Below are 13,625 nucleotides of genomic sequence, written 5' to 3' on the forward strand. Positions count from 1 at the left end.
TGGAAATTGACCCCTCTGGAGCACTTTCAAAGCAGGCTGGATCTACCTCTGTGCTAACGGGACAGGTACCACTGACCTGCTGCGCTCTTGGAGCAGGAGAAGGAATTGGTGATTCCTCAAAATCCCTTCTAGCCTTGCTTTCATATAACCTAATGATTCACTGGATAAGTACATGTTCATTTATCACCCTCTGGGGAGAATTTTAGAAGTACTACTTGCATGTGTGTGTTCTTTGTCTCTAGAGCTTTCCTTAAGATTATTACTCTTCCAAACACTGGGCTATGCTCTGTGGTTCTCTCCCATAAGAAGTGAAGCTAGTCCTGACAACCAGGAGCTATAGCCCTACCAATAACTGGAAAGACTAATATTCCTAAAGAAATTACAAAAAATGGGCCTTTGCCTGCCTAGTCCCTTGCCTTCATTTTGCAGTAGCATGTACTACAGCATTGCTGAGTTTTGCTCTTCCAAGTCAACCACCAGTGAAACACAGAAAATAGGACCTGGGACAAGAATGGTTAGCAGGGTCAGCCCCTGGCTGTCACAGGCAGCCGTATCAGGCAATCTTTTTGGCAAACTCAGCAAACTCCATCTCCAGTCTGGTTGGGTTTCTTGTCCTTGCTACTCTCACTGGCTGTCTTCTTCACCACATCAGCACTTAGGCAGCCAAGAACCTTTCTCTAGTTTGTAACCTAGCATTTTCTCTTGGCCAGTTTATTAATTACTTCCAGTGCTAATGCTGCACTTCCATCTCTTCAGACTTTCCCAGTTTAGTGGATTTACAGTTGGCATCAGTATTGCTCTTGGTTTTCATTTTGTAAGAATAAACATGTCAAGCTGTATTCATATCCTCTCAGGGAGTCAGGTGAATGCATCCATAATTGATCAGTAGTGCACTTGTCTCCTGATATAGAAAGGAGTTTGCCCAAAATTACAGGGTGCAGAGAGAGTGTCTTAAAACCACAACCAAACCACTTTTGTAATACAAGATCAAGGCCTTGGAAGAGTTAAGAAGTGAAGTCGACCTGCTAGAAGTGAAGTCGTCCTACAGAAATTCTTGTGATCTTGGATTCTAACTTAAGTTCTGCAACAAATCTGAGAGTGGAGGGGAAGAGCAGCTCTTAGATCAGTCTCCACACAGCATGCCCTGCTTTCTGCTGCCAGCTGTCTCTACTGGATAGAGCTGAAACCCAGGAACCTCAGCTCTTCTTCCCATGTCCCCTTTTGAAGGCCAGCCCTACTGGTGGCACCAGCACTGCAGCACTGTGCTTACACATCCAGCAGCAATGCTGCTTGAACCGGCTTGTCCCCACCCTCCTCCACTCCCAGCTGCTTTTTCCATTTCCCGCCGGACGCCCTCCCTCCAGCCAGTGGAAGTGTTTGCGCAGTTACGTGCAGAACCAGGTCAGGGATCTGATCCCAGCCAAAAAAACAGCCTGCAAATTTATATTTTTTTTTTTTTTTCCAGCTGGAAGAAGTTCTTCTGTCTGGTTTCTTGGGTGGCTGCACAAGCACTTTGGCTGGCATAAGGGAGGGAAGAGGACAGAGGTGGAAATAAGCAACTTTGCCATGCATGCTCCTCCCAAGTGAGTGTGGCTGATCCACGGAGCCTCCCCTCCACTCTCAGCCAGCGTGGGCTGATCTCGCAAGGAAAATCACACACTTGTTTTTCGTCATGCCCCAGATGCTCCCCACCCTCCTTTCAAGGAACACTGCTCTTTCCCCATCCATCTCTAGCAAGCATTAGCAGAAAGATTCTCCCTAATCAATCAACAGCCATTAGAACAACCAGGTTTTGAAGGTCTCCCACTTTTCTTATGTTATACAAAAGGCTGGAAGAGAGCTCAGGGGCTCTTTAGTCTAAAACTGGTGAGTGCTACCACTCATGTGACACAATCCCTTCTAGAAGTTGGGCTGCATTCTCTATGCCTGAATCTTTGGACCTTTACAATGGTGCATTCTTGCATCATAATTAACAGTTACTAGAAAGATAGTTTGAAAAATGTAGTTCTTTGTAATCACATTTAGAAACAAGTATATCTAAATAAGTTCATTGAGGCACTCCTTTCTTGGGCAGCTGTTATAATCCAGCTTAAAATAAACCCACTCCCTTCTCTTCTCCCATTTTTTGGCTCTGAGCTTTGCTATTAATGACATAGACAAATCACTTCCAAGAGAAATTTTATTATTTGAAGTTTTCTCAATTTAATGTGTTTGGCTCCTGACACTTCAAGGAAAGCTGGTACAGCTACTAATATGCTTTGCAGAAAGACTCCTTCATGTTGTCCTGAGAGAGGGCAATGAGAACCTGGTTTGATTGAAATACCTACAAGGACACAAGGGTTACCATAAGTTTTGGCTGGTTTCTCTAGTTATTCTGAGGACACAGTAAAAGATTACTACTCTTTGCAATACCTCTCTGGAGAGTATGTTAAAAAAAGAATAAAGTTCCTAGCATAGCATTTAAATAGAAGAAAAATAGTTTTTAAAAAGGCACCTTGTTCTGTATCATGCAGTCCTGTCTGAAATTTGTGCACTGGTGATATTTATTCATCTGCTAAATAAAATCACAGATACTTCATTCCTGTCTGATCACTAGAAAATATCTTGTAGCTGTTTTCGTGCTTATGTCACATATAGAAACTCAAAAAACTTTGACCAGCCTTCATGGGTTGTTTGCTGGAAGCCTGTTCACAAAGGACTTGCACAACATGAAGTCCTTTTAACTCCCAGGAGTGCCTCAACAAACACAGTGGGCACCCACCCAGTGTAAATAACCTATTAATAAACAATTTACAAATTGATCAACCATAACATCTTTTTATAGACTAAAAAAATGTAAATAGAAACAGGTAATTATCTACATTAACATCTGTGCAATAGTAAACTCACAGAGAGTTTTTAGTTAACATACAGGTTCCCATCAGGAGGGCAAGTCAACAAGAGCAGCAGATGGCTGCATTTTGGGTTAAATGCTCCTTAAAAAAAAAAAAAAAAAAAAAGGTAAAAGCCAACAGGTGCAGAAGAGCAGCAATGAATAGCCTCATTCCCCTCACCTCCACTTCTCTGTAGAATTCAAACACTCACTTCAGTGATAGCAAGACACAGAGATCTTAATTTTCATTCAAAAGTAGGAACCTTGATGGTGGCTTTTGTTTGTAGAATCAGCCTCATGGTCCCTGATTGGCATTCAGCCTTAGGCCAGATCCTAAGGATGAAATGAGCTGTATCCTAGCCCTGTTTTCCTGCATACTGCTAGCCCAGTCCCTAAACGTATCTCACTGCTTCATCTATAACTTAAAAAAAAAAGCTGTTTAAGAGGAATGCAGAGAGGCAGAGAGGCTAAATTCATCAGTGCTTTGAAATGAACTTGTAGAACTAAGCACTGATATTTTCACTGCAAAATGGGGCGTTTTGCTGGGAAGCATCAATGCAACAGGATTGTCTACTGACAGACTCGTCAGCACTTTTAGGCAGGCTGGAGTATTAGAACATAGATTTGGCTGAACTGTTTAAACAGAATACATTACCTACCATAAATTTTCTATGCTACTGTAACTACAGAAATTCTCCTTCAAAAGCCAAACATGGCCACCTGATCTGCAGGTAGTACAGAATAGCAGTTTCTCTAAAATCTAGAGAATTGTTTCTGATTTTTCTGCCTGAGGAACCCACCTAATAATAATAGCAACATATTTTTCTACACTGTGACTTGATTCTGGCTGCACACGTTTCCATTCCAGCATCATTCATAGTTGTTTTCAACTTCAGCAAAAAGCAAGATTCAATTTCAGCTGAGACCAGACATATCAAATTCAACTAAAAAAAAAAGTGTTGGGGAGGGGAAAGGAAGGGCATTTTGGCTGGGGAGAAAAACGAGGAAAAGGGACTGTAAAAAGAGCGAAGTGCAAACTTTCTCTGAGATGTAACGGTGTCTTTGCTGCTGCAGCAGCAGCAAAAAGCAGGCACAACTTTGTGGACCTCATCTCTTCACCCCTTAGTTTTCCATCCGCACGCTCCGCTGTGCGCTGGCAGGAGACGGAGAGATTGGGATCGCCGCTGTGACCGCAGAGCCCATGCCAGGAACCTCTTGGTACACTGGCTGCATCCCCACATCCCTGCCCAAGTGAGCTCATGGGGCTCAGCTGGGCTCGCCGAGGTAGCACAGACGGGTAATGAACACGACTGTCATGGAAAGTCTAAGAGGGGCGCTTGTTCCGCGGGCCGCCCGGACAATGAAGGATTGGCGTGCCACCCCCGCTCTCGCCCCCCAGCCGATGCCAAGGCGGGCGGCTGCCGGCAGATGAATAGCAGGTCTGTTCCAGCAGCTGCGCGTCCTGGTCCAGTGGGGAGAGAGTCTCCGGGAGCACGGAGTGCTCCGCTCCCTGCTCCGTCTGCAGAGGGAGAGACCTGGGGGCAAAAGGATGGCCTCGGAAGGGGAGAACATTCAAGTGAGTCCATCTTGGGGAAATACCCCTGGGAGGGAGAAGTGGGAGGGCAGATCCCCAGTCTGGGGGAAATATCCACCGCTCCTGTCATTTGCTCCTCAGCTTTGACAGCCAATTTCCCTTGAAAACTCAGTTCTGCTTTTTTCCGCTGTTCCCCTTTGAAGAAAAACTAGTGGCAGGATCTCTGTTGTGTTCTGCCAAGAGCAGTTACAAGTGTTTTTCAAAAAGAAATGAAGGTAAGAAGGGGGATATTACTAAAAAGAGATGTTTTTTGGGGAAGGAGGGGCAGCAGGGAAAGAAATTAGCCTTCAGCTCTCAGGAGGAGGCAGCACATACTCTACAAGCTGCAAAAATCTGATCTGCTCCGCATCTCACAAAGCCTTTCTCTGTTTGGCAGAAAGTGCTCTCAATCTGGAGAGGAGGAAAAGAAATAAATACAGCAAATACTGAGGGAGTGCAGAGGCCAGGATTTCCTATGTAGGGTTTATAGAGAAACACAACTTCTTGGTGAAGCTGTTTCAGTTCTCTGTCTTCCTATTCTGAGTGTTTGTGTTTTTTAAGAAGGGTGTTTCTTGTGCTCAGCATGTGTTCTCATAAAGGGCAACTACCCAAGGGTTTGGAAAAAAGAAACTGTTAGAGATGAAATGGAATAAAAAGCCCAGATCACAAACACCCATCAAACCTCAGAAGTTCAAGTCCAGATCTGCACTTCAGACAACTGTGGAGAAGGGAAGAATACAAAGCATTGCCTAGGGCACAGCTTCCAGCCCTGAATAGGCTGGCATCAGGGTCCAAATTTTGCAGCCAATTTTTCTGTCTGGAATGGTCTCAGCCATCCTTAGACTTGACAGTGGGCAATTCTGTCTGGGGTCACGATTTTTATTTCTTTGGACCGTGTTAAGGCAATTAAAATGGAAAGATTTGTGTCCTTGGAAATAATCAAGATGATTATCCTTAACTAGAAAGAAGGACTGAGACTCTCCAAAGCTGCAGAATGTATCTCCACTGAATGTGAGGTGCAGAGCAGTTTTTGAAGACCTGGGAAAACTATGCTCAGTAAGAGACACGATAAGTGAGGAAGATGCCCAAGTAGCTGTGACAGTTGGTAAACATGTACTCTATTTAGGATTGAGAAAGAGAGAGTTTAGTCTTTCCTGGAACTAAATAATAAGGGGGAAAATATAGAAATCAGCAAACCAGGAACTGGGGGCAAAAGGCAAAGAGGTCAAGAAAATTATTCTAAAGAAAAAGTCAAATTAACTCCTTGTGTGTTAAATCATACACCCAATGGAAAGTTTCAGGTCTATTGTGGATTTGAAATCCAGCTTCCATAGATGAAAAAATCAGCTTCACTGATTAAAGTTCTCGTAAACTTCTGAAAAATCCAGGGTTTAGGTTTTTGTCTTTCAACCTATCTTGAGGTTAAGCAAAGAGCCAAAAGTGATCCTCAGCATCTTCAGTCTTTACAATATGCAAATAAGTAAGTCCAGAAAGTCAAAGGTTCCTTGGGTTGCAAAACTGAAAGGAGCATACCTGTCTGTTTCTGGAACAGGAAGGTGTGAAGTATTTCCATCCACCTCTACTCAGGTTGCCACAAGAATAACCACTCTACAAAGATTTCCTTTGTGACACCTTACAGGGAAGCGACCAGGCAGCACAAAATGTAGGTGAATGCACACAGATCCTCACGTGCTTATAATACACAGTGCTAGCAGGGGAGGGAAAGAGTCTTACATACTGTGTCACATATGATGGATGCAACCCCTTAACCAAACTAGCAGCAGTTTGGTTCAGGCTCTGAAGGATGTGAAGGAATAAGCTGTAAATGGATGAAGGACTCATCTGGTTTCAATCTGCTTTCTGAAAACCCACAAAGAAGCAGAGTTGACCCAGTGAGCGTCGATGCATATGGTCTTGGAACACCAATCATGCGATTAACACATGAATAGCAGGTGGCTTTTCCAAGACTCATTTATCAAGGAACAAAGAAAGTTGTGGGTACAAGGAGTCTCATGCATACCTTTACTATCACATGTAATTTGACTACAAGCCAGCCACTTTATTCCATAAATAAGACAGCCAGAGTGAGCCTTCTTTGAGCTGCTGGCTAAGCAGCCTGACTGCATGGCAGTGAGCTCCCCTTGCACTCTCAAGTTTGCTCCTCAAAGCAGAGAAACCTTTTACCAGCAGCATATCTTCGGTAAGTGATTGATATTGCACGTAATCCTGTAGTATGGTAAGTGTGATTTGTGCTTTGGTAACCTTGATTTTTTTCTTGGTAACTCTGACTTGTGCCTTGGTAGTTTTGAATCACTGTTCAGGTGATTGTGCTGCACAGTAGCAGAGTGAACCTCGCCATCGAACTTTGCTTAGTCACACTTTTACAACATCATATTAAAACCACTTTCACAAATATCTCTGATGGTGACTCGTTAAGGGGTCTAAATCACCCATTCATGACAAACTGGCATAGTTGGCAGGGTCTGAATCAGGATTCACGACACAGAGCTGAGACAAGCAGAGGGTCCTGGCAATGATGTGACTTGACCAGTGAGAGGTGAGGGGAGGAGTGATCAGCGGCAGAGAAGAAAAAAAGTTTTTCAGTTGAAAGTACATTTAAAAGCCTCTTTTGAGTCCCTGCTCTGAGCAGTGAATGCAGAGCAGGTGTCTTCTCGGAAGTTTCCAGCTGTGGGCTTATGAAGAGCTTGTGGGAATGTGCACTGCATGCTGTGGGGTGGTAATGTATGACTCACTCCTCCTCAAAGAGCTCCTGGATGGAGTAGCAGAAACAGTCATGAAAGTTAACTATGACCCAATACAGAAGTAGGAATTTTTGTTTATAGGGAAAGGGTCTTGCACTCGAAGCAGCTGCAGAGCACCTACAAGCATTTCTCATACAACATTTACGTGGCCCAGTTAGACAGGTAACTATAGAATTAAAACAATGTAAACCCCTGGCCTCATGCAGGAGAGAGCTAGAAAAGGCAATCAAGATTTAAGAGGGCTCTTAAGAGGACTGATCAGTCCCCAACAATTTTTGCTTATTCTGAAGCATGAGAACAGGAGCTCACTCAGCAAAACTGAAAGCCCCTGTAACAGGAGACACTCCCTTATCCAGCGTGACATCAGCCTGTGGAATTTGCCATCTCCTGGAGCAGGTTAGAAGGTCAAATATTGGAGCAAGCATTGAGAAGAGGTCAGGAGGTCCAGTAACAATATTTACAGTTATGCAAGCTAAAAAAGGTACCTTCAAATCCCATAAGCCAATAGCAGGATAAAAATAAATATGCTTTTCAGTTCCCTAAAGGCAATGGCACAATTGCTGACCAGACTACAAGTGGTATTTGCATTAGAGAGGTTATACACCAGCTCTCCATAAATGAGACCCAGGACTGCTTCTTAGCAGCAAGAGGTATCTCCCACTAATCCACTTTCTCCCTTACAAAAATTCTCTTGTTCTGTGTGTTTCAAAGAGGTCTTTTTTCCCATTCTGACTTCTAGGAAGACCAGTAAAACCTCAAAGTGTGCACAGAGAGATGCTAAAAGGAAATTGTGCTGAAATGGAAAAAAAGCCACAGGGCTGTAGAGCAGCCTCACCAGATCTGTGCCAGCCAGTCAAGTGCTAAGAAAATATGTAAACTGGAATGCAACTATTTTAATTAAAAATAGTAATTTACCTATTAAAAGATGAAACTTTGACATTAATTAATTTGAATGATGCATTTTTCTCACCAGACATCTCTATCTGTGGCTTCTAAGTGAAACTTTCACCTTCCTCTATTAAACACCTGCCACTGATGAAAAGCCAGACAGAGACCAGCAGATGAGATACTACAGAGTACATCCTGAGATAGCTGGGATCAGAAAAATACTTTTGGGATAGAAACAAATAAAACAACCCAACAAGATTCCATCACCACTTTCCTTTTACTTTGGGAAACAAAGGTTTATAATTAGAAGTATGGCATTGATAGAAACACTCTGGCTGATTTATCTGCACTTCTTTATGCTACTGTTCCCACTGACTCTTGCCTCCAGCCCATCCACAGAGATTTGCAGTGGGGGAGAGAGAAGGAGGGAGCCGTAGAGGATGGTTCTTTTCAGCAGCAAAAGACCTGTTAAATCTGTTTAGCTGTGTACCTCAGCTGCCACAGTTCACGATCTGGCATCTTAACACAACCCTGTTTCATTGGTGATTTAAGCCAACGTGCCAGACCTTGAATGGGAGCGACTGAGACAACATCCGCTCCACCACTCCCACCACAGCAGCAGTAACCAGGGGAAAGTCTGTGGGCAGCTGAACTCAGTAACACTCACACATATTGCCACAGCTAAGTCTGTCAGAGCCCCAGATGAATATTGCAGAACAGAGCAAAGACTGAGGCTGATACTAAGTGGTTCTACAGTTTTATCAGGTTTATATTTTTATGTTTTCTTATTCATGAATGGGTGTTATGTTCTGTATAAACGGCCGTAAGGGATGTGCGCCGGATGAAATGTCATCCGTATTCGTATTGCAAAGGAGGCTGTATATTGTATGTTGTGTCTTTCTTTTTATAGTTTCTTACTCTTTGAATAAAAAAAAATTTACAATCCTCTGGGATAAGAAGCAGAAGTAATACCTCACCATTTAGGGAATCATTCATACTTCAAAAGTAAAAAGAGTAAACAGCTAAAATAATCATTCTGGAAAACAGACCCTACACTGAAATTTTTTGGCAGAAGCTGCTTGGTGAATACCTTGAATGGAAAATACATCTGTGGAAATAGAGACAGGTTTGCAAGCAACTTGCAAGGAAAAAAGATTTTAAATAATTGCATAATTTACTTCCAGTGCTCAGTTTTTGACCTGATCTACAGCAGGCAGATTTTAGACAGGCAGATAAATAGAGTTAGCTTCAGGCATAACAGTGTGGACTTTTCCAAAATGCCCATAAAACAGTTGGAAAGTTCCCCTTACCACTGTAAATTCCATCTCCCACATCCCACTTTCAGTGTAGACCTGATGAGGGGATACGGGGAGTGTGTTCACAACTGGGTTAGACTTTCAGTTTTTCGGGGGGTTTTTTTGTGGCTTTAACTTGTGCCTCAAGGCTATGATGCACTGTACAAGTTCCTGATTTGGGCATGTATTTGCCTGTTTCTGCAGCAAGAGCTAGCTCATACATTCTAGTGCTCTAGGACCTCTACTGTCCTTCAGTAATTTCCTAGAATGGTGGCAGTCTCATATGACCAGCGAAGCAATGTCCCTGCCCCAGTGGGCTTCAGTAGAGTTGTCTGGGTTCTGTAGTTTAGGCTTGGATAGTCTGCACCAAGAGAGAGAAAGAGCCTTTCAGGAAAAAAGTCTAAAATGCTTCAGAAAAATCCATTCCTGTGGCATCCCTGTATGATATGTAATACAACTCAGTCATCAAGAGTCTGAGGAGCTTATCTCACTTTTTTTAGTTTGTTTTTAACTCAACTAACTCAGTTACTACAGCCCTTCCAACAGGATTCCACTCCCAGGGGTACACTCCACCACCTGTGCTATTCATTTGGCCCTGGTAAAGCTGGTTCAGAGACCTAAGCTCAAAGAGAACTAATCACTTTTTGGCAGAGTTAATGTTCTGGTTTGCTGTCCTGCAGTGGTTCCTGGGAAGATCAGACCATGTCAATGACTAGGACTTCATGGCCATGAAGAGCATGTAGAGGCAACAGAATCTCTGCTTTCAGTGGCAGCCACCCCTCACTTCAGAGCAGTAATCCTAAATCTGCGTGTAACCAGCAGAAGCAGAGAAGGCCCTAACTAACAATGATTGCTCCCACTGCAAGATTTCAGGCTGCTACTTCAGAGTAAAGCCTTTGCAGGGTTACCTAGAGGCTTGGGCAGAGAGATTCACTGTGCCCTAGATGGTCAAAAGACAGGTGTGAAATAGGTTCTCATACCTAGGAGCAAGAGTGATCCTATGCTTTTCTCCCCCAGCTGCAGGGAGAGAAAGTACTTACAGTACGCAGCTGTAAGTCTGTGTAGCATTACCTGTGTTGCTCCCAGAAACCAGCAGCACTCACAGCAGAAGACAGACAAGTGTGACCACAGCATGCTGAGAAGAAGCAGACTGTTTCTTACAGCCAGTGCTAATCAGTCCTTTGTTATATAGTCAGATGTGGCATTTCTCCTCTCCCCTAAACATTCCTTTCCCACTTAGGGTGAATGTTCACTCATGCCCTTTCCAAACATGGGGATAGTATTTTTCATTTCGAGGAACTGAACCCCAGGTTTTAAGGTATCTGGGTAAAGCGAGGCACACGTGGAGTTAAATATACTCTTGGAGTCAGTCCATGGAAATCAGCATCCTTACATCAGCGGTTGAGCTGGTCCCTCACACTCCACCTCATTGAGGGACAGTGAAAGACAAGTATCAATGTCTTTCTGAGGGAAGAAGCCCAGTCCTACGTTGTACACTGGACATGTCTGATAACCACAGCACAGCCAGAGCTCGGGTCACAGCTGGGAGCAAGGCCCAGGAGGTTCAGGGTCTCCCTAAGTGGGTAGGAAGGGGGTGAAGTGGCACAGGACCAAGGTGACAGGATGGTGCCTGTGCAGCACAAGGGGTTGAGGGGTTGCTCGTGCCCCACTGAGCGTGACAGCAAGTCAGCATGGCTACACCCTGTTTGGAGGGCAAGGTCAGCCAGTAGCCACACCAAACCACCCTGGGATAACCCTCCTGCTGTCCCTGTGCTGCAACACCAGCTTGGCCTGGCCTGCTCATCAGCCACCAGCAGGACTTCCCTTGTTCCGCCACCTCCTCCTCAGCCACAACCTTCAGGGGCACCATCTCTTGCCATGCACAGTTTCACACGTTGAGATACAGATACATCTCACTCACACTTGCATCTTGCAGATTTGAGAGCACAAGGAGTGGATTTTGATGAGTAATCATAAACCTGGTTAGGTCGTGACAACACACTGTTCTTCTGGCTGGCCAACAGTAAAACCTCCCACTGACACATCTTTGTGAATAGGAGTCCTCTGCAACATGAAATACCTGTTAAACCACACCTAAATCGATTTTTGCATCTTTTGACAAGTAGTCCCCCCCCTCAGCTTCGTTCCAGCCTGTGGTTGAGAGCTGAACCATGCACCTGCTTCTCCCTGCCCTCAGCTGACACACAGGTACAGCATCTCCACTCATTTGGCTTCCACTAAAAATGGAAGCCTTCAGTCCAAGTCACCATTTCTCAGCTCTTCCTGTAAAATATGTAATAATTTGTTATGTTTCTCTCCTGAGAACCAAAAATGGGCAGTGCTGCAGGCATACAGTAACTACACACAGAAGTGTGAGCTTCTCCAAGCACAAAAGGGCGAATGGGCATTTTCACTGCCATTTCCCCATCCTTGGCTTGTGAGTCAAATGTTTATAAAACTGCCTCTGAAAAAAGACAGTACAAGAAATGAGCTCTACTACTGTAATCTAGACTGCCTCGGGTTTGTAAACACACAAGAGACATTTGAATTGGACACCAGAATGAGGGAAGAGCCCATGTGCAGATGCTGCAAGATTCACATCACCAGTTACCATACACCTTGACACACTCCTTTGAACTAGGCAAGCTGTAATTCCTTGTCAAATTACATGAATCAGATATGTGACTCTGTAATTACAGCTGTGAAAACCATTATACTCAGGATCTTAGAACTTTCTAGCCAAAATAACCCTTGGGGAAGAAATTTCTCGTGAAGCTGCTTGGGTCAAGGTTCAGTGAGTGCTGGAAATTCTTGGGGAATCCTGCTGGCAGATTTAGAGAAATGAGAACAAGAGAATGAGATGATGTACTGGTTTGTGGATTGTTCGGGTTTTCTTTTTTTTTTTTTCTTTATTTCCCCCCCAGTATTTATTCTTGTTTGCTGGAGTTTTCTCTTGCAGTCATGTATCTCCAAAAAATATTTTGTGAGATTTAAAAAAAGGCCCAAATTCACCACAGACCTTCATTATGTGAGAAAAATAACTGCTCCTACCAATCTAAGAAGAGCCAAAGGGCAGCCAAGCATTATTCTGAAACCTGTGTTTTACTAAAGGAATGTTTCTGCAGAAAATAACAACACAGCAATACTTGACCAGAACTTGTGTGAGAACCAAGTTCTGCTGCCCCTAGTTCTCCAAGCATGTTATAAATATCAGTGAATTTAATTTCACAATCTCTACATGGAGCAAGAGGTGCTTTCCTGCCTATTTTACAGATATTAAATCAAGGCAGAGACAGCTAAATGACCCAAGAACACACAGGTAGAAAGTGACAGAAGCAGGAAGGAAGAACTGAGCATCTCTGGATGGGTGGATTGATTCTTAATCCATTATATTTTGAAGAAACCATTAAAGATTGATTTAGTCATCAGAGACCACTCTGTTACTTCACAAAATGTAAAGAAGAGCATTAACTGAAGCTGTCAATAAGAGACCACACACAATTCTTTCCCTGCTGAATGTTAACTTCAGCATCAATTTGGGAACAAATTTTGACACACTTTGAAGAGTTTAGGCACACAGCTGCATTTGCACCTCTGTCTTGGTGGAGCCAGAGTCATCCTCAACCACCTTGGTGTAGGACACAAACCCCAAAGCCAAAGTGAAACAAGCTAAACCACGTTACACACAAATTCTGACTCAGAATGACCATAGAGGCTCTTGATGCAACTCTTCAACTTGAACTTTGCACCTCCTTCTGGCTGAATCAAGATGAAATGTTCCTGCATGTCCCTGTGTGATTTCAGGCTGTGGCCACACATTTTTTGCTGACTGAAGCTGAAACAAGGAGGTTTGTCCTCATGACCACCATCAATTATTATTAATGCCTCAATGCAACTGCTCGAAGTAATCACTCCATCAAGACTGTCTGGGCTAGGAAACCTCCATTATTGAGTGTCTAAGCTAACCCAGATCATTGTGAAAGAACTTGTTTAGGGAATATGTCTGGACAGAGACAGAAATAGCAGCTCCTTTAGACAGGCCTTCACCCATCTTATTGCAATGGGATAATTGCTTGGATTCTTGAATATTTCTTGGCTAGTTATGTTAGCTGAAGACCTAGTTATCCTGTGATTGTCAGAAGACCATGAGATATACAATCTGGGTTCTTCTTAACTTAATCGCAAAAAATAAGGAGAACAACTATCAAATACAAATACAATAAAAACTATTCCTG

At 43.5% G+C, this 13,625-nt stretch overlaps 1 protein-coding gene across 1 annotated transcript in view; it reads left to right on the plus strand.

The window, feature by feature from the left end:
* The first annotated feature begins 4,315 nt into the window (after positions 1–4,315).
* NINJ2 (ninjurin 2) overlaps positions 4,316–13,625 on the plus strand; it is a 47,293-nt gene continuing 37,983 nt past the window's right edge. The window contains exon 1 of the mRNA XM_064654601.1: positions 4,316–4,448. Within this exon, the coding sequence (XP_064510671.1) occupies positions 4,422–4,448 (27 nt within the window). The 5' untranslated portion in view covers positions 4,316–4,421. The remainder of the gene's footprint in view (positions 4,449–13,625) is intronic.

The sequence above is a fragment of the Pseudopipra pipra genome, chromosome 5 (genome assembly GCF_036250125.1).
Source record: "Pseudopipra pipra isolate bDixPip1 chromosome 5, bDixPip1.hap1, whole genome shotgun sequence".
Lineage (NCBI taxonomy): Eukaryota > Metazoa > Chordata > Aves > Passeriformes > Pipridae > Pseudopipra > Pseudopipra pipra.